Source organism: Leopardus geoffroyi, chromosome C2 (genome assembly GCF_018350155.1).
Source record: "Leopardus geoffroyi isolate Oge1 chromosome C2, O.geoffroyi_Oge1_pat1.0, whole genome shotgun sequence".
Taxonomy (NCBI): Eukaryota; Metazoa; Chordata; class Mammalia; order Carnivora; family Felidae; genus Leopardus; species Leopardus geoffroyi.
Window position 1 is genome coordinate 153,553,416 of NC_059333.1, and position 22,126 is coordinate 153,575,541.

General features: G+C 40.1%; 1 protein-coding gene across 15 annotated transcripts in view; it reads right to left on the bottom strand.

Moving 5' to 3' along the window:
- Nucleotides 1–22,126, bottom strand: part of GOLGA4 (golgin A4) — a 128,541-nt gene that overhangs the window by 15,480 nt on the left and 90,935 nt on the right. For all 15 annotated transcript variants that reach the window (XM_045436586.1, XM_045436582.1, XM_045436588.1 and 12 more), the window contains 4 exons: nucleotides 13,629–13,742; nucleotides 10,902–10,922; nucleotides 10,620–10,688; nucleotides 7,918–7,993 (listed from right to left, as the gene is read on the bottom strand). In XM_045436586.1, coding sequence (XP_045292542.1) covers nucleotides 7,918–7,993; nucleotides 10,620–10,688; nucleotides 10,902–10,922; nucleotides 13,629–13,742 — 280 coding nt within the window. The remainder of the gene's footprint in view (nucleotides 1–7,917; nucleotides 7,994–10,619; nucleotides 10,689–10,901; nucleotides 10,923–13,628; nucleotides 13,743–22,126) is intronic.

The following is a 22,126-nucleotide window of genomic DNA, read 5'->3' on the forward strand; positions in this document are numbered from 1 at the left end:
AAATCAAATTTTCAAAACTGTTTGAAACACAGGATAGATAAAATAACTAGAAAACACATGAAATATTAATGCCATTATAGTGGTTTTCAAATATTTTGATTTGACATCTTAAAGCCTGTCATAAGAAGTCACAGTTCGTCTGTTAATCAAGCCCCATTTCAGCCTGAAAGTAAACAATAATTACAGTTCAGGTATATGAAATCACACTGAATATTACTACGTGTATATTTATGCCTTGATAACTCCTAAGTTTTTAAAAAACTGAATCAATAACAGGAGATCACACTGTGCCGTAGGATAATATAATAAAGCTTCCACTATCAGAGCTATGAACAATAAGTGAGCCTCTAAATGCCAAAGCTGAAAGCAGCCTTTTATTGTAACTTTATATTCCTTTTGGCTTAGAATTTAAGTCACCATTTGTTCAGTGAAAAGAAACAAACAAATGAAAGCTCCTGAAGTACTATTCACACGTATGAGATTGGCAAAGTCCCGAAAGTTGGACAGCATCTGAGACTGGCAAAGTCCCGAAAGTCGGACAGCATCTGAGACTGGCAAAGTCCCGAAAGTCGGACAGCATCTGAGACTGGCAAAGTCCCGAAAGTCGGACAGCATCTGAGACTGGCAAAGTCCCGAAAGTCGGACAGCATCTGAGACTGGCAAAGTCCCGAAAGTCGGACAGCATCTGAGACTGGCAAAGTCCCGAAAGTCGGACAGCATCTGAGACTGGCAAAGTCCCGAAAGTCGGACAGCATCTGAGACTGGCAAAGTCCCGAAAGTCGGACAGCATCTGAGACTGGCAAAGTCCCGAAAGTCGGACAGCATCTGAGACTGGCAAAGTCCCGAAAAGTCGGACAGCATCTGAGATTGGCAAAGTCCCGAAAGTCGGACAATTCCAAGCACTGGTGAGTACACAGAACCACGGAGATGCCTGTGCATGTGTGGAGTGAGCTGATACAAGCACTCTAAACAACTTCACATTACTTTGCAGAACTTCCTAAAGTGGAAGGATGAGCATGTTCTATAACGCAGTAATTTAATTCCTACCAGTACATCCTAGAGAAATGCTTCACATGTACACCAGAAGTCAATGTTCACAGTTACACTGTTTATAAAAGCAAAATTAAGACAATTCAAAGGTCCACCAATAGGAGAATAAAGTATGGTATAAAGATACAATATATTGTGAAAATCAGCATTCAAAATGGTTAAACTATAGCTTCACACACATTAAAATTAACAACTCAGGAAACTGATGTTGGCAAGGATGCAGAGAAAGGGGGAAACGTTTACACCGTTGGTGGGCATGCAAACTGGTGCAGCCGCTCTGGAAAACAGCATGGAGGTTCCTCAAAAAACTAAAACTAGAACTACCCTACGACCCAGCAATAGCACTACTAGGTATTTACCCAAAGGATACAAAAATGCTGATTCAAAGGGGCACACGCACCCCAATGTTTATAGCAGCACTACTGACAACAGCCAAAGTATGGAAAGAGCCCAATGTCCATCCACTGATGAATGGATAAAGATGTGGTATACGTATACAATGGAATACTGCTTGGCAATGAAAAATAGTGAAATCTTGTCATTTACAACAAAGTGTATGCAACTAGAGTATATTATGCTAAGTGAAATAAGTCAGAGAGAGACAAGTATCATATGATTTCACTCATATGTGGAATTTAAAAAACAAAACAGATGAACATAGGAGAAAGGAAGGAAAAAAATTAGGTAAAAAGACAGAGGAAGGAAAAACATAAGAGACTCTTAAATACAGAGAACAAACTGAGGGCTGCTGGAGGGGAGGTGGGTGGGGGAATGGGCTAAATGGGAGATGGGTATTAAGGAGGACCCTTGTTGGGATGAGCACTGGGTGCTGTATGTAAGTGACGAATCACTAAACTCTACTCCTGAAATCAATACTACACTGTGTGTTAACTATTGTGAATTTAAATTAAAAAAAAAAAAAAAAGGTTGAACTATAGCTTCACACCTATTAGAATGAAATCCAAAATCATAATGCTGGGTGAAATAAAGGCAAGAACATGCAGAATACATATAATCTGATATCATTTCTATACAGCCCAAACATTAAAGTCAATTGTTTTAGGGAACAGTACGTATACACGTTAACAGTGGTTACCTTCGGGAGAGAACAGAGAGATACAAGACTAAAGAGCAGTACGAGGAGCACTGACAATGTTCTAGATGGTGAATTCACAGGTGTTAACCGTCTTCATACTTGATATTTACACCCTGTGTGTTTGTACGTTTGGAATATTTCACTTTTAAAAAGCATACACTTTTAAAGACCCAATTCACTCAAACCACACTTAGCAAATACAGAGCGCCCAGAACTAAATAATGACAATGTACTATTTCCTCTTCAAAAACCATCTCTCTATATATCATACTTAAGTGTTTCATTCCTCTAGATTGACGCAAAGTGTTAAGAGTTTACAATGTACACTTTTCAGAAAAATAATTGATTTTATTATTATAAACATGTAGATCACTTACATATAGCCATTTTCCTGGACAAGTAATTAATAGTTTTCCAATGCATGTACCCTTTCCTGTCTTCTCCCTAACAGTGGCATATAAAAGAAATTTCTTCCTCTTTTTATAATTCTTACTTTGGGTTTTAAGCAATGAGAGTGGAAATCAGTTATCGTTCAAATAAAGATGCTTGCCAAATTGTCTACCCATTGCTTCTTGTGAGTCTTTCCAAATAACTTTGTGGGAATATTGCTCAGCATTTTTAATACAATCCTTTACCTGGGCCCAATTCCAAAATGTACAACTGGAAAATCCATTTAACTACACTTAACACAACCTTAATCAACTAAGCGTATTACAGATAATTTTAGTTAAAAGCAGACATGCTCAGATATCCTTCAAAAATGCACAAGAATGTCTCCTGAAAATGCATTTACTTAACTGGAAAATAAAAACGAGAAACAGATTTTACATTTACAATCACACCTAAGAATAAATGTAAGAAGAGAGATACAAGAGGTACTCAGAACAATAAACATTATTGACTGAAATTACAGAAGGCCTAAGTAAATGTTGAAAGATCATGATTATGGGTTGGAGACTCGATCCCATATAGGTGCCAATTCTCCCCAATTTTTCTATAAATTCAGTGCAATCCTAATCAAAATCTTCCCAGGTTTGGGTGTGTGTTATGAATGCAATTTTACAATCTGATTCTAAAACTTAAACTGACAAAGAGTTAAGAATAGCTAAGACATTCTTGAAAAACAGAAAGTAGGAGGGCTTCCCCAACTAAACAGCAAGATATATTATAAAGTCATCATAACTGAGTGAGGTGTTAGAGCAGGCAAAGACAAATTCACGTAGGAGCTATACCCCAGATAGATAACAGGGCACATTTCCGCTTACAGAAGAACGCCAGTTAATATCTGCACAAGAAATGGTAGAATCTGAATGATCACCGTTACACGATGACTGGTGAAACAACCGATGTTGGCCAACGATCACCACCGGGTGCTAACGTCTAAGGCGAAAGGTGAGGAATCAGACTGACGCACCCGGAACTGTGTGAAAGATACTGCAACGATAACGTGTGTCTTTCGCTGGGAGGCAACAGGCGGTACGGCTCCCTTGAGGAGGCACCACTGGCAATAATACAGTCTCCATCTGATCAAGCCCCTCGTTCTAACTACCAGGGGCTGGAACACCAAGAGTTCAGAACGTGTGAAACTTAAGCACAAGTAATTTGGTCTCTTCAATAAATAAAGAGGAAAGGAAGAGAGAAAGAGAGAGGGAGACAGAGAGAGACAAGGAAGGCAGACTTTTAAAAGAGATTTAAGCAATTTCTCAATCAAATGCAGGGTATGGATACTATTTGGCTACTGATTCAAATAAACCAACTGTTTACCACCATCACCACAAGAAAACATTTGTGAAACTACAGGTAAGTTTCGCTGTGACTAGTTATTTGAACATACTAAGGAATTGCTGTGAAATTTTTTGGTGTGATACTAGTAGTATGGTTATTGGTTTCATTTCATCTTATTTTTTAATGTTTATTTATTTTTGAGAGAGAGAGAGAGAGAGAGAGAGAGCATGAGCAGGGGAGGGACAGACAGAGAGGGAGACACAGAATCCAAAACAGGTTCCAGTCTCTGAGCTGTCAGCACAGAGCCCGATGCGGGGATTGAACTCACAAACCGTGATATCATGACTTGAGCCAAAGTCAGATGCTTATCCGACTGAGCCACCCAGGTGCCCCTAGTACTACAGTTATTGTTAAGGAATCCTTTGTATAGATGTATACTGAAATTATTTATATCAAATAAGATATGATATTTAGGACTGACTTTAAAATAATCCAATAGAGCAAGGTTAGGAAAGGTTGGGGGTACAGATGAATCAAGATTAGATATGTCTTGATATTTGTTGAGGGTGACGTGTACATGTGTGTTCATTATATACCACACTTATTACTTTTCTATACGTCTAAAAAATAAAAAAATTAAAAGACAATAAAGACACAAGCTAGTAAATATCTTTACAATACATATATACATATACACACACACATACATATATGTATTATACATGTATATGTAGTATACAAAACAAGGATTAATATTCAGAATTGTTTTAAAACTGCAAATCAAAGGAAAAGGGGAGATAACCTAATCTTAGAAAACAAAAAAAGAAATGGCTGGGACTTCGCAAAAGAAGAAATACGCACAGCTAAAATGAATGAATAAAAAAATGAACAATCATATAAGATGTTCAACATGATTACTAGTAAAAGAGAGGTAATTAAAATCACAAGTCATAGCTTAGCATTAAGGGCCATAGCCAAGCATTAAGGGCCTTTAATAAATTTAGCGCCGCTGAATTAATTTAGCACCAGCATTAAGGGGCTGGAGTGATAAGACCTCACACACACTGCTGGTGGGAATGAAAACTAGTACAAAAAACATAGAAAACAATCTCCTATATTATCTTCAAATTGCATCTAGTTTGCCAATCTAAGATAGGATGTGCGTGAAAGCATTCACATCCTATGACTCAGCAAGCCCGGTTGTAGTTGTACAGAGAAAGTCTCTCACGTGAGTACGAGGAAGACGTGTACAAGAACGTACAAAACTGGTAAGTCGAATTGAGTGAACAAGGGCCACACACAACACAGACATATCTCAAAACTTGTATTATGCAAAAGAAACAAATACAACCTTACAGTATGATTCTATTACATAAAGTTTCAAAACGAGCAAAATCTAAACAAAATATTGTTTAGAAATATATACATAGGTGGTACACAATGAAGAAGAACAATGGTTAACATAGAGTCGGGAAAAAGTCAAGGTGAGGGGAGGAATAAAGATATTATTGCAGAGGCTTGCATAAAGGTTTCTGAAGAACCGGTCAGTAATCTTTTATTTCTTCCTGTATGATGGGTGCTTATTCTGTTGTTACTCTTTAGAAAGACTCAGCATGGTCACCTGGGGGGCTCAGTCAGTTAAGCGTCTGACTTCAGCTCAGGTCACGATCTCACGGTCTGTGGGCTCGAGCCCCACGTCGGGCTCTGTGCTGACCGTTCGAGCCTGGAGCCTGCTTTCAGATTCTGCGTCTCCCTCGCTCTCTGCCCCTCCCCTGCTCATGTTCTCTCTCTCTCTCTCTCCCTCTCTCTCTCTCTCTCAAAAATAAATAAACATTAAAAAAAAAAAAAAAAAAGGCAGCATGGTGAGGAGATTAATGTGCATATTCAACCAGACTGATTGGGCTGGTGAGAGGATTAAACGAGCTGAGATACGAAACAGCGCCTCACACTTAGTGTCACTCAGGTGTTCCCCGCCTTTCGAAAATTCACATCACGCCGCTTCTCTTTCACAAAAGGCCTGCATCAGTACGTGCCTCTGCTAACCGCAAGATATCTAAAGAGGCTTTTTGCTTTTACGAAAAAAGGTGAAGTGAAAAGCGTGCTCGGCATCCATTCTGCAGGAGGCCATCAGAGACGCGGCACAGACCGCTGCAGCCAGCGCGGCCCCACCTCACCCCTTCCCCAGCAACCACACTCAGTATCTGGCCGCCGTCGCTTTGCACCATGCCTGTGAGCATCTGTGTTTTATCTCGATTGGTTTTGTGCGTCTGTTAGCAAGACATGTCTAAGGTATCAGACAGGCCTAAGAGAGGAGATTTTCGGGTCTGGGGATGCTAAACATTTTTCCACATAAACTAATGGTAATTGCTTCTTTGTTTTACACCATTTCAGCTAATGAAAGGTATGACAGGAACGCTCTGCTCTCGGAGGAGGGAAGGGACGCGTACAGGTGTTAGTTATTAAATAAAATGGACATGTGTGTTCATTTTACAATTTAAAACTGAGAACAGGGGCGCCTGGGTGGCGCAGTCGGTTAAGCGTCCGACTTCAGCCAGGTCACGATCTCGCGGTCCGTGAGTTCGAGCCCCGCGTCGGGCTCTGGGCTGATGGCTCAGAGCCTGGAGCCTGCTTCCGGTTCTGTGTCTCCCTCTCTCTCTGCCCCTCCCCCGTTCATGCTCTGTCTCTCTCTGTCCCAAAGATGAATAAACGTTGAAAAAAAAAAAAAAAAAATTAAAAAAAAATAAAAAAAATAAAAAAAAAAATAAAACTGAGAACAGGGGCGCCTGGGTGGCGCAGTCGGTTAAGCATCCGACTTCAGCCAGGTCACGATCTCGCGGTCCGTGAGTTCGAGCCCCGCGTCGGGCTCTGGGCTGATGGCTCAGAGCCTGGAGCCTGTTTCTGATTCTGTGTCTCCCTCTCTCTCTGCCCCTCCCCCGTTCATGCTCTGTCTCTCTCTGTCCCAAAAATAAATAAAGAAAAAAAAATAAAATAAAATAAAATAAAACTGAGAACAAAAGAAAATGATAAAAATCTGAAGGTGAAACTAACAAAAAGAATCAACAGTATTCTCTATGCACTGCTGAGCACTGATGCAGCAGTTACGCGGAAGATCGCATCTGCCGACTTAGACATGGCAAACGATCCTTGTAGCAGGAGTCCTCTCTGCAATGAGCCACGGGCCACTTCCAAGGCGGTTTTCTCTTGTTTTTGAAGAGCATTTTGGAAAGAATCCAAAGCGAGGCCTTGCTTAATTTAATTAAAAATCGTGTAATATCTTGTCATTTCATTGCATTAAGTAAGAGCTTTCAAAAACACAAAGGAAAGGTTTAGATTTAGGCCCTAGTGCTTCCCCGAAGAAGCAGAAAGCTTTACAAAACATTCAGCAAAATAAAACTATTCTTAATGAAGTGAGGTGTAAAACTGAGAATGGAAAATTGTAATGAGATTATTCAAGGACCATGATTACCTCACGATCGTGAGTTTACATAGTTGTATATAACCATGTAAACACTCAAGTTCATTTTTAAAACCCTTTGTAAGTAGTGTATTTATTTCAATCAAGACAATATTTCCAAATCATCCTTTCCTACCTTGAATATAAGAATTTTTATGAAATTATTTTCTCCCTAAATCCAAGCTTAAAGTTAATAATTGTGGCGTTATTATAATAGTAAAAAACGGAAGCATCTAAAAGATATAACTGTGTCTGTATGAGTACATACAGTAGATTACACAAATGTCTACATACGTACAGAAGAGTCTGGAAGAATATACATAAATTGCCAGTAGGTCGGTTCCATCTGGATAGCGTGAAACAAGTGCAGTCCCACTTACACACCGCAGCAGTTTGATTTTTTTTTACAATGAATACGCATTATTTTGTTTTAGATTACTAGCATGCTTTCCTTAAAACTGGCTGTTATCGGTGAATTACAAAGGCAAAATATATTCATGGTAAAGAACAGACGCGCAAAGACAAAAACAAAAATCATCCCTAAGTGCACCAATAGGAGATAACCATGGATCACATAAGAGACCATTCATACCTTTGTAAGGTGTCCCCACAGTTGTTGCATATACATTCTTTTCATATTTCTTCAAACGGTCTTCTAAATTGTGAATCTAAAAGTAACAAATACTCAAATTGTATCATAAGATTCACACAGAAACCATATGTAAAAAAAAGGGCTTCTGTAGGCACTAGGTTCTTTAATACTTAAGACAGAATACAGGCAAATACAATTAATACAAATGGTTTCTTAGATATGGCACCAAAAGCCATATCTACAACAAACAAAAGAGAAACATATCTACAACATATCTACAACATACAACATAGAGAAACACATCTACAACAACAAAAGGGAAAACATACAAAATGACCTTTATCAAAAGTAAAACTTTTGTGCCTCAAAGGATATTATCAAGAAACTCAAAAGAGAACCCACAAAATGGAGAAAATACTTGCAAATCACATACCCGATAAGGGACTTGTATCTAGCATACAAGTGTGAAGCGTACAACTAAACACGAAACCAAATAACCCAACTAAAAAATGAGCAAAGGACTTGAACAGACATTGTTCCAAATAAGACATGCAAATGGCCAACAAGCAGATAATAAGATGCTCAACATCATCAGTCATTAGGAAAATGCAAATGAAAACCATAATGAGAAACCACCTCATACCAACTACCATGGCTATATCCAAAACACTTGTTGGTGAGGATGTGGAAAAATTGGAATCCTTATAACTTTGTTGGTGTGAACATAAAATGGTGCCACCACGTAAAATAGTTTGGCGGTTCATCAAAAAGGGAAACATATAATTACCACATGATCTAGCAATTCCACTCCTGGGTATACATACCCCAAAAAAGTGGAAATAGGTACTCAAACCAAAACTTGTACATAATGTTCCTGATGGCACTATTCATAATAGCCAAAAGGTAGAAACACCCCAAACATTCATAAACTGATGAATGGATAAACAAAGTACGGTATATCCATATAATGAAATAGTATTCACCCATAAAAAAGTATCAAGTACTGATACATGCCACAATGATGAATCTTAGAAACATCATGCTAAGCAGAAGAAGCCACATAAGAAAGCTAGGTTTTGGGGCGCCTGGGTGGCTTGGTCGGTTAAGCGTCCGACTTTGGCTCAGGTCATGAGCTCACAGTCCGTGAGTTCGAGCCCCGCATCGGGCTCTGTGCTGACAGCTCAGAGCCTGGAGCCTGTTTCAGATGCTGTGTCTCCCTCTCTCTCTGCCCCTCCCCTGTTCATGCTCTGTCTCTCTCTGTCTCAAAAATAAATAAATGTTAAAAAAAAAAATTAAAAAAAAAAAGAAAGCTAGGTTTTATATGATTATATTTACAAAAGATACTCATAACAGGCAAATTCACAGACACAGGAGTAGATCAGCGGTTGCCAAAAGGTAACAAGGAATGACTGCTTAATGGGTTAGGAGGTTTTCTGATGGGGTGATGAAGAATTCTGGAACTAGATAATGGTGATTGTTTCACAACACTGTGAATGAACTAAATGTCAATGAACTATGCACTTTGGTTAAGATGGTCAGTGTTATGTTATGTGTATTCTGCCACCATAAAAATAACTAATATAAAAATTGCCATGCTAGCAGTTGGAAATTTTGAGGATGCTAAAAGAAGGGAATTTTAAGGCAGCAATCTTGAGAATAGATGAGAAAAGATAAACCACTGGGAAGTAGGAAAAAATTAAGTAGCATTGGGACTTAGTGTCCATAATTTTTTTAAAAATACTGTGAAAATTTTCTATCATACTCAGCCACAGAGAATATAGTACAATTAATGCCCATATGCCCATCCATTACCTAAGTTCAATGATTATCAAGATTTTTGTATGTATGACTTTTTAAGAAAACTGGAAAATCCCCAGAGATGTAGCCTTCAAACAGCCTGCTGACTTGTGTCGTTCTCTCTCCGGAGTTTGGAAAAAAAGACTTCTAAAGATGATGCACCACAGACACGTACACTGGGATTTTTATGCTTGTGCATCCTTTTAGGCACATATACATAATCCTTTTTAAATCTAATAATTGGACAATGTATGAACAAAACTTATTCAAGTAAGACAATTTAGCCACTAGGAAAAAGTAGTAAAAATTGATGTCAAATATATTTTCCCTCTGATAAAAACAAGAAAATTCCTTTTTTGATTTTTTTTAATGTTGATTTATTTTTGAGACACAGAGAGAGAGAGAGAGAGAAAGAGTGTGAGCAAGGGAGGGGCACACAGAGAAAGAGGGAGACACAGAATGCAAAGAGGCTCCAGGCTCTGAGCTGTCAGCACAGAGCCTGATGCGGGGCTTGAACTCACAAACTGTGAGATCATGACCTGAGCCGAAGTCAGATGTTTAACCGACTGGGCCACCCAGGTGCCCCAGAAAATTGCTTTTTTAAAAAACTTAAGTTATTACAAATTAAACAAAGATTCTTATCCAAGATGTTAAGCACTGGAAAGAGTAAGATGCAAATGTTCTTGTTTAAATACATGCGATCGATCACAAATTTAAGAGATATCCTCTAGCACATTCAGATTCGGGAATAAAATTTCCTGTGCGAGACAAAATTGCAAAGCCAACTATTAAATCAGTACGATATCAGGTCTTTTTTAAAAATTAGCTAAATGAGATCCAAGTACATACTAATGTAAATTTTAAGGCAGTCGGTTTAAAACAGAAGGCACCAATTAAACCCGTACCTGTTCTCTGAACTCTTGCTCTTTCAACTTTGAATCACTGATTAGAGTAGTCTTCTGTGCCAGTTGCGTCTGAAAGAACAAAAGTCAGATCTGAAGCACGTATGAATTTCATCACCGCCTGAATATACTACTATATTGCTTCGTAAAATTTTCCTTGCTAAAACAGTTACCTTTATGTTTTAACTTAAAACAGAAACTACTCCTGAATACAATACAATGCACAATACAATACAATATACAATATACTGCCTTCAGTCAAATTCAAGGAAGAACTAGTCTTACCTGTAACTCCATAATTGTTACCTGAAAATGGAAAAGAAAAAAAATGAGTGGATACTACACTAAAATCTGTAGGAAACAATAAAATAGAATAATAGGAAATAACTAGAAAATAAAAACTTGGTCTTTTGGAAGTGATAAGATTTGAGATGAGACAACTTTAAATATTTGCTTTTAACCCGGTCTATTTTGTTATACAAACTATTGTAGTGTGGATACACACCAACATAGGTAAACACAAAGAAAAAGTACTGGAAATTCACTCACCAAACTCCTAACAATGATTATTACTTGGCAAGGACAGGTGCCCACCAGAGAAGGCTCATTCTATATACTTACGTATTATCTCTTTTGTAACAAGAATATATTCATTTATTATTTCTATGATTCAAAAAAATTAAACATACTAACATCTATTTAAAGCATATCGGCCCCTTAGGGAAACTTCTCAAGGACAATTTCTGGGAATCCACTCGAAGCTATAATCACAAACTATTCTTCATTGAACTCAACACTGATACATAACTCACTGTCTCCCAGAAGCATCAAAGAGGCTCAAGAAAGGATAAAAACTCATGAAGAATAAAAACATTTTTTAGCGTAGAAATAATAATTAAGGATTTTTTTAATGTTTATGTAATTTTGAGAGAGAGAACAGGGGAGGGGAAGAGAGAGAGAGAGAGAGAAAGAGACTGAGGATCTGAAGTGGGTCTGCTCTGTCAGCAGAGAGTCCGACGCGGGACTCGAACTCACAACCCGCGAGATCACGACCTGAGCCAAAGTCAGATGCTTAACCAACTGAGCCACCCAGCCGCCCCAATTTCTCTCCCCTTTCTTTTGACACAAGGGAAAGGACTCAGGAGACCTTCTGAATATTAATTTCATGTTTCAATACTGGAAGGCATCCCAACACAGGTCAAAGTAACACTACATGCAACGATGCTTATTCTGATACTAAGGAAAAGAACACGTAGTGAAGTACATGTACTCTCCTCAGAGAATTAATGTTTAACAGCACCTGGTATATTCAAATCGTGACCAGATGGCAAAAACCAAAAACAGGAAAGCTAACTTGCAACTATTAAAGAAATAGAGACATAGTCCAGTAAACCTGCTGGGTGCTAACTGCTAAGACATATGCACCAAGTAGCACAGCATAGCAGAGCCCCTTATAAAGGCTTCTCCTCTCCCTCTGGAAGAAGTGATCCAGGCGATGCGTCGTCTAGAAAATTGCCCCCTGGTAACTGACATTCTATAATGAATCCTCTACAGCTCTCGACGAGGAGATCATGAACCTCATGGCCTCAGGCCGGTACCCTGTCCGGCGTCTCGAACTGGGGCCCACAAGCCCTGTCAGCGTGCATTTGCTGGGGTGCAGACTGGGAAAGGCAGCCACACGGCAAACATGGCCTATCTTCATAGCATCGATTATACGGCTGGAATTCTAAAAATGCCTAGTTATGGACTGCCAGGTAGCTCTGAATCCAGTCCCATTTTCCAAAATAATCCCACTACATTTGCCTCTAGTCCATTAACCAAGGAGAAAAAGAAAAATTGTTTTTCTTACTGATAAATAACCAAAAACAATTTATGTGACGACAAAGAAGGATGTATTATAGAAGAGAATATAAAATCTATACGAATATTTAGCACAAAATATAAAAACTTAAAATTATCATATTTTCAGTGTGCCTGGATGACTCAGGCAGTTGGGCGTCCGACTTCGGCTCAGGTCATGATCTCATGCTCGTGAGAGTCCCCGCGTTGGACTCTGTGCTGATACCTCGGAGCCTGGAGCCTGCTTCGGATTCTGTATCTCTGGCTCCCTCTGCCCCTCCCCCACTCATGCTCTGTCTCTCAAAAATAAATAAAAACATTACAAACTTTTTTTTAATTATCAAATTTTCTATGGATGCTTTTTGCCTAAGCCCCTGGGCAATGAGGTTCACTTTCTGCTGTATTCTTTCTTTCTAAGGAAAAGACTAAGAAGCATTGCTGTAACAGAAATGTCCAGGGGTGCCTGGGTGGCTCAGTCGGCTGAGCATCCGACTTCGGCTCAGGTCATAATCTCGCGGTTCGTGAGTTCAAGCCCCACATCGGGCTCCGTGCTGACAGCTGGGAGCCTGGATCCTGCTTCGGATTCTGTGTCTCCCTCTCTCTCTGCCTCTTTCCTGCTCACACTCAATCTCTCTCTCTCTCAAAATAAATAAATAAATAAATTTTTTTTTTTTAATTAGAAAAAAAAAAAAAAAAGAAATGTCCAGGCTCAGAATGCCTGGGTGGCTCAGTTGGTTGAGCGTCTGACTCTTTTTGGCTCAGGTCATGATCTCACAGTTCAGGAGATCGAGCCTCATGTTGGGCTCTGCGCTGACAGTGCAGAGATTCTCTCTCTGTCTCTCTCTCTCTGCCCCTCTCCCACTCATGTGCACACACACACTCTCTAAATAAATAAATAAACGTTAAAAAAAAAAAAAAAAAAAGAAATGTCTAGGCTCTGAAGTCTGGCAGATGAGGTTTAAATTCCCAACATAACATTTATAGTGTGAGCTTGGACACTTTATTTAACCTCTATGAACCTCGGTTTCACTGCCTATAAAACAGAGGCAAAAACCTCTCTCCTCAAGGTTTTGGGTAGGATTAAATGAGGTAGGTATGCAGGTTAGGAGGCAAGTCAAATGACAGAAACGACAGTGTCTTTAAGAAACAGCAGCAAAGACCAGTTCCCCTCACTTTATCATTGCTAGGATTCTCCTCCTGATGCAGCTTTTGCTGGTATTTATTCTGTAGCTCCTCGAGTTGAGTCTGGAGGTCCATTACTTTAGCAGTCATTTCCTCTTCACGAGCCTTTAGGATAAAGACAAACAAACAAGTGTTAATTAACATATCAAAAAGAACATCATAGAGAGGCAACGCAGTATACAGAAAACCACCTCTGAAGGAGAAACAAATACCTCAACAGTTTGGAGGCACAAACCACTGTTTCTATGATCAGTCATGACTATGCTCTACGCACCTTCTTTCATATCCCACTTTAAACACCAAGCTCGCCATTCCTACGATATCACTGTTCCCTCTCACTCCCTCTGTCCCCACCCCATAAAGCCCATTGAGCAGTGTCCTTCCCCCGAAGCTAGGGCTCTCAGGTTTGAACAACCAGCAGGTGTTCGCCAGGTGGTGACAGAACTCGGACACAGAGCCTGTGTGTTAGGACTCTGCCCTTTTCCACATTAGGATTTGATTTCCAGAAAATACCCGTTCACATAAACGAGGAGAGGGGCGCCTCGGTGGCACAGTCAGTTAAGCGTCCAACTCTTGCTCTTGGCTCAGGTCACGATCTCATGGTTTTGGAGTTCGGGTCACGAGCTGGGCTCTGTGCTGACAGTGTGGAGCCTGCTTGGGATTCTCTCACTCTCTCTGCCCTGCCCCTCCCCTGCTCATGCTCTCTCCCTTTCTCTCTCTCTCTCAAAATAAACAAATAAACTTAATTATGATGGCGTGGAGCCTGCTTCAGATTCTGTCTCTCCTCCTCTCTGCCCTCCACTTGTGCTTGCTCTCTCTCTCTCAAATAAATAAACTTAAAAAAAATTATAAACTAGTACTTTTAGGCACAGCAGTGCTCAACCAGCTAGTAACATACTGATCACAAGAAGCTGTGGAGGCCTTCCCCAACCCTTTGGAAAAGCCGTGAAAATCAAGAAATGATTCTTTGTCCTGGTTCAGTACACCTGCACATCTATACGTGTGCCTCCCAACAACACCAGTGGTTCTCTGGGCTAAAATGTTCAACTAAAGTCTATGTGAAAAAAAAAAAAAAAAAAAAAGATAAGTTATTGTCCAGTGTATTAGTAGCCATGTAATGTCTCCATTTGCCCCAAACTTAACAAAAAACAAAAACAAAAACAAACAAACAACAACAAAAAAACAAAGCTGAAAAAGTATATGTGACTTATCAGTCCAAAACTCCTCCTTAGAAAATTTGGTATTCAAATCATTCTCTCTTCTGCTTTGATTACCTTGTAAAGGCTATTGCCCATTCTAGATTTCTTCATTTGTCTTGATAACTGCCCTGACTTATCATACAGAACAGTCCAGACCTCTTCTTGCTCTTATAAATCTTGCAATAACCTCTGTGCTGAAAGAACATTTGGAATTGGAATATTGATCAGATTTGAGTAATGAAGACAGGACAAGTGTTTGCTGAGTAAGAAGCTAAACAGGAAAAGCAGCAACCAACGGGGATGTGATGTAACAGATGCTGACTGGACAGGACCATCATCCCCAAAAACAAACAAAAAGAAACAGGCCCCTGGCACAAAATAAGGCAACGAACCACGGGGACATTTGGAAAATTTACTTTTAAATGCCACTTGTCACGAAACAGACCAACTGAGAAAGACTGAACCCCTTCCGGCAACATAAGCAGGGCCATCTGGTAACCAGCCTCCTCAGACATCTCCCCACTGAGGCTCGCCTAAACCTAGCCTCCACCCCTAAAACACCAGCAACCACAAACTCTTGTCAATGTTATTGCCCACGGTCTTGGTTTACTGCTTTTATTCTACCACGGCATATCCTGCGTGGACGTCTATGTCAATGTGGTTTAGGCACCTTTGAAAGGATCACCTCTACAGCTACTTATTCAGTTGGGCTCAGGTTTTAATACGACAATCAGCGATGTCTGACATTTCCTATGACAGTTGTGGGACACCAATCTACAGTAAACCCTCTAAGAATTAGGAGAAGAATCCCTTCTGTATTATTCTGTACTTTAAGAAACACTTTTGTAACTTCCTTTATAAAAGTATTCTAGTCTCTTGGAGGAGGAAAAAAAAGTACTGTTTACTTCAAAGTAAAAACAATAAAGAAAACTCATTAAATTCAATGTTAACGCACACCATGGAAATTATGTTTGAGAGTCTAGTTATTACACCAAAGCAGCCCATGTCAAAAGGAAAATGCAGCCCATGTCAAAAGGAAACCAGTTTTGTATCATGTAGCCATGATACAAAACTTCCTCCCAGTGGGATTGCTTGGAGTTGGGACCAGGCTATTACTTAAGCTCACTTATGTGAGCACTCCGTTCTTCCTTGAAGATGTCACCAGTCCCTCTTCCCAAACGAATTCTTGCCTGCCATACCACATGCCTCCTCTTTCGAATTCACCAAGTATCTGGTCTGTGCCAAGTACATAGCTAGGTCCTCAAGACTAGAGATGATAAACAAAACCCCTCCCCACAAAATGCTTGTAATCTAGGAGAAAGGACAGATACATTAATATTTTCCTACACACGTTATGTATGTATGAAAAAAGTTACATGTTATAAGTGAAGTGATGAATACAGGTGAGTACCAAAAGAACACAGATGCAATTAATTCTATTTAAGGAGTTCAAAAAAAAACTGTAAGGGAAAACAGTATGACGCAAAAAAAAAAAAAAAATTCAAAAAGCAAACTTTTGGTAGAAAAGGGAAAAAATAAGAACGTATTTCATTTTTGTTTCTGTTTACATAAGAAAACACTGGAATATTATTACAGAAACTAATCATTGACTTCTGGTTCAACATGGCGACATAGGAAGGTCCTGAACTCACCTCCTCCCACAGACACACTGTGTCTCCAACTACCTATGAAACAATTTCCTCTTCAAAAAAACAAAACAAGAAACAAAAGCCTGGCTGAGTGATGACCACACATCAGGCAAAGAGGGGGAAAAAACACACTGAAGAGGGCAGGAGAGGCTAAGATACAACCTTGCTAAACCCCATCCCCAGTGTTACAACGAACAACTGGGAGGAAACTCAAAACCCAGAACTTCTCCCTGAGGACTGAAGGGTTTGAAACCCACACTGGGCATCCCAACTTTTAAGACATATACTTCAGAGACAAGCCCCCAATACATCTAACTTTGAAAACCAACAGGGCTCACATCCTGAGACCCACAAACTGTAGTGATCTGAGTAACCATTCTTAGAGGGCTCACCAAGGTGCCTGGACTCACCCACCCCGAGGCCCAGCTCACAGGTAGCCAACTGCACCCAGACTTCAAGTGAAGGGGACGCACTTGCTTACATTAAAGCGTCTGCCTGAAGGGCAGACATCTGATTTAACACACACATCTAGGAGGCCACAGAACGCTCTCCAGGGACACAGACTGGCGGGTGCTATTTTTGCATGCTCCCTTTGACACGTTCCAGAGCACCAGTATCTCCCAGAAGGCAGCTTTTACGTGCATCTGGTGCCTGGATTTTTGCAGCTGCCAAGGTAGGGGACACCTCCTGATCACATTGCTCTGGAGGTCAGGGGAGCTTGTGTGCCTCGTCTCATGAGACTGTCATAATCAATGTCACCCAGAAAGGAACCCCATCTGGGGTCCCAATTTTTACAGCTGCTGCCAGGGAACACTGCTACATTTCCTGGCTCTAGTGGACATTGGTCATGGATCCTGCATAAATGTACAGGAAAAAGGTCTTAAACAGCTACCACCCCAAGGGCAAAGCAAGAGGCAACAGACGCAGGAGTTCAGAGTTTCTGTGAAGGAGGCCTATTGGCTAATCACCATGACGGTGGCCTAAGGAGAAGGCTTCTGCTGAAACAAGCACGTGAGGGCAGAATGTAATCTTTTCCTTGGGCCATCTTCGAGCGCACCCTCTGCCACCCTCCAGAGCACCTGTCCCCTGGATGAGATGCGTCTGGTCCCCTGGTTCTTGCCACTACTGCCCACGGGACACCCCTTGATCACCAGGCCCTGGTGGCTGGGACAGCTTGCATTTCTGGACCCCATGGGACTATGGCAACTGGAGAGCCGGTTCTTCGCAGACTGCCACCCCCGGGGCGCTGCGCGGAGAGCGGACTGAAGTACACCCTGAAATCTTACTGTGAAGGAGGCCTCTTTGCTTGTCCCGGAGCTTTGGCCCGAAGGGCAGGCTTCAGGTTTGGCTCACATTTTGTGGCCAATGGAGCTGCTCTCAAGGAACACAGGCTGTGCATGTCATTAGGGGGCTCTCCCTGCCTCTGCTGTGCTCCAGCTTACCAGTATCACCCAGAAAAGAGCTTATAAATTCATTTGGAGCCCTGAGTTTTGGGACTGCCACCCAAGGTACCTACCCAGATTGCCTACCTCTGGTGGCCAGCAGGACTCACACTTGCTTACAGTCCCACAGGACTGTGTACGTTTGCCTACGGTTAAAAGCTGATACCTGAGGGTCGGGCTTCCAGCCAGCATGAATCTAGGCGCTGAGATCCTCCCTTCTGAAATACTGACAGGTGGCCGCACTTCCTCAACTACTGGGAACCATTAAAAAATATAACAGGCTGCTCGGACAAGCACAAAGGATTAAGAGAAAACCAACAACTCAGGCAGGGCTGAATCGTAAGATTCATCTCCTACATGAGGCCACTCCTTCAAGACTGAGAGGGGTGGTTGTCTCATCTACTGTATAATCACTTATAAAGCTAGTTTACAGTTAAAAGACAAAAATAGTAAAAATAATTATGGTTATAAGAATGAATAAAGATAAAAAGAAGACGTAGAATGAGGGGCACCTGGATGGCTCAGTTGGTTAAGCATCTGACTTCAGCTCAGGTCATGATCTCATGGTTTGTGAGTTCAAGTCCCACATGGGGCTTGCTGCTGTCAGTGCAGAGCCTCCTTCAGATCCCCTGTCTCTCTCTCTCTCTCTCTCTCTGCTCCTCCCCTGCTTGTGCTCTCTCTCTCTCTCTCTCAAAAGTAAATAAACATTATTAAAAAAATGTAGAACGTAACATCGAAAACAAAAATGTCACAGAGTGATTATAATGCTGGGCTTTACAATAGAATCAAGCTTACGTTATCGACTTAAAATACTGTTATAAGTTGTTTTATGTAAGCCTCATAGTAATCACGAAGCAAAAACTATAGTAAATACACAAAAGAGAAATATAAACATACGGCCAAAGAAAGTCATCAAACCATAAAGAAAGAGAACAGGAAAATCAGTATGGAACAGAGAGGAACTACAAAAACAGCCAGGAAACAATGAACAAAATGGCAATAAGCATTTACTTATCAAGAATTACTTTAAGTGTAAATGGACTAAATTTTCCAATCAGAAGACTCAGGATGCCTAAATACATTAAAAACAAGACCCATCCGGGGCATCTGGGTGGCTCAGTCGGTTAAGTGACCAACTTCAGCTCAGGTCATGATCTCACGGTTTGTGAGTTCGAGCCCCACAACAGGCTCTGTGCTGACAGCTCAGAGTCTGGAGCCTGCTTCGGATTCTGTGTCTCCCTCTCTCTCTGCCCCTCCCCTGCTCATGCTGTCTCTCAAAAATAAATAAACATTAAAAATTTTTTTTTAAAACAAGACCTATCTATATGCTGCCCACAAGAGACTCGCTTTATTTTTTTAGTTAATTTATTTTTGAGAGAGAGAGAGACCAAGTGGGATGGGGGAAGAGAGAGAGAGAGAGAGAGAGAGAGAGAGAGAATCTCAAGCAGACTCTGCACTGTCAGCACAGAGCCCAACGCGGGGCTTGAACTCACTAACTATGAGATCGTGACCTGAGCTGAAATCCAGTCAGACGCTTAACCAATTGAGCTACCCAGGCACCCCTAGAGATTCACTTTAGATGTAAGGATACACACACCAAAAGTAAAAGGATGAGAAAAGGTATTCCATGCAAATGTAAACAACAACAAAAAGCCAGGAGAGAATATCAGACAAAATAAGACTTTAAAACAAAGACTGTAAAATCAGAGACAAAGAAGGATATCACATAGTGAGGGATAAAGGGGTCAGCTCAACAAAAAAGACAAAACTTTTACAAATATTTATGCACCCAACATATGCACACCTAAATATATAAAGCAAATGCTAACAGACCTAAAGGGAGTAATAGACAGTAATACAATAATAGTGGGGGACTGTAAACCCCACTTACATCAATGGATAGATCATCCAGGCATACATAGATAATCAATAAGAAAATAATGGCCTTAAGTGACATATTACACCAAATGAACTTAACAGAATTATACAGAATACTCCATCCAAAAGCAAGAGAATACACATTCTTCTCAAGTGCACATGGAACATTTTCCAAGATAGATCATATGTTAGGCCACAAAACAAGTCTTAATAAAGTTAGAGAATTGAACTCTATCAAGCATCTTTTCCAACCACAACAGTATGAAACTAGAAATTAATTTCACAAAGACAACTAGAAGGCATAGCCCAGGGAATATAGTCCATAATACTGAAACAGCATTGTATGTTGATAGATGGTAGTTATACTTATGGTGAGTGTAGCATAATATATAGAGAAGCTGAATCTCTATGTTGTACACCTGAAACTAATGTAACATTATGTGTCAACTGTACCCAAATAAAATTTTTTTAAAAAACACACACAAAGAAAACTGGAAAATTCACAAATATGTAGAGAATAACCACATGCTACTAAACAACCAATGGGTCAAAGTAGAAATCAAAAGAAAAAAAATCTTGAGACAAAAATGGAAATAGAACACACTAAAATTTATAGAATGGCAGCAAAAGCAGTTCTGAGGGAAGTCCATAGTGATAAATACCTACTTCAAGACGCATGAAAATTCTCAAATAAACAACCTAACTTTACGTACACCTCAAGGAACTAGAAAAACACTGAATGAAGCCCAAAGTTAGCAGAAGAAAGGAAATAACACATTGGAGCAGAAATAAATGATCTAAAGACTAAAAACACAATAGAAAATTGATCAATAAAACTAAGAGCTGGTTTCTCTAAAAAGATATACAAAAATGACGAAACTTTATCTAGACTCTCCAGGAAAAAAAAAAGAAAGAAAAATCAAATAAATGAAATAAGAAATCAAAGAGAAGTTACAACTGATACCACAGAAATACAAGAATCGTAAGACACTACAATGAAAAATTCCAAGTTAACAAATTGGACAGCCTAGCAGACACGGATAAATTCCTAGAAACATATAACCTACCAACACTAAGTCATGATGAAGTAGAAAAATCTGAACAGACCAATTACTGGTAATGAGATTGAATCAGTCATCAAAAACCTCCCCATAACAAAAGTCCAGGACCAGAAGACTTCACAGGTGAAATGTACTGAACATCCAAAGAAGAATTAATACTAATTATTATTTCTTAAACCTCTTCCAGAAAAACAGAAGAAGGAACTTTTCCAAACTCATTTAAAGAGGCCAGCATTACCCTGATACCAAAGCCAGACAAAGATACCATACACTTACACAAAAATTATAGGCCAGTACCCGAATGAGCATAAATGGAAAAATCCTCAACAAAATATTATTTTAAAAAAATTTTTTTTTCAACGTTTATTTATTTTTGGGACAGAGAGAGACAGAGCATGAACGGGAGAGGGGCAGAGAGAGAGGGAGACACAGAATCGGAAACAGGCTCCAGGCTCTGAGCCATCAGCCCAGAGCCTGACGCGGGGCTCGAACTCACGGACCGCGAGATCGTGACCTGGCTGACGTCGGACGCTTAACCGACTGCGCCACCCAGGCGCCCCACAAAATATTATTAGCAAACCAAATTCAACAATACATTTAAAGGATCATATACCACGATCAAGTGGGATTTATTCCAGGGATGCAAGGATGCCTCAACATCTGCCAATCAATCAATGTGATACACATGAACAAAATGAAGGATAGAAATCATATGGTTATCTCAAGAGATGACAAAAAAGCATTCGACAAAATTCAACATCCATTTGTAATAAAAACTCTCAACAAAGTGAGTACAGAAGGAATGTACCTCAACATAATACAGGCCAAATATGACAAGTCCCTAGCTAACATCATACTTAATGGTGAAATGCCAAAAGCTTTTCCTCTAAGATCAGGAACAAGACAAGGATACCCACTCTCACTACTTTTATTCAACACAGTATCGAAAGTCCTAACCAGGGAAATTAGGCAAGAAAAGTAAGTAAAAGGCACCCAAACTGGAAGGGAGGAAAAGAAGACGTAAAACTGTCACCATTTGCAGGTTACGTATTACACACAGAAGATCCTAAAGACCCCACCAAAAACCTGTTAGAACCAAAAAATGAATTAGGTTGTGGGGCACAAAATCAATACACGAAAATCTGTTGCATTTCTAGACACTGATAAATAAACTATCAGAAATAAAATTAATAACACAATCCCACTTCCAATTGCATCAAAAAGAATAAAACACGTAGGCACAAATTTAACCAAGGAAGT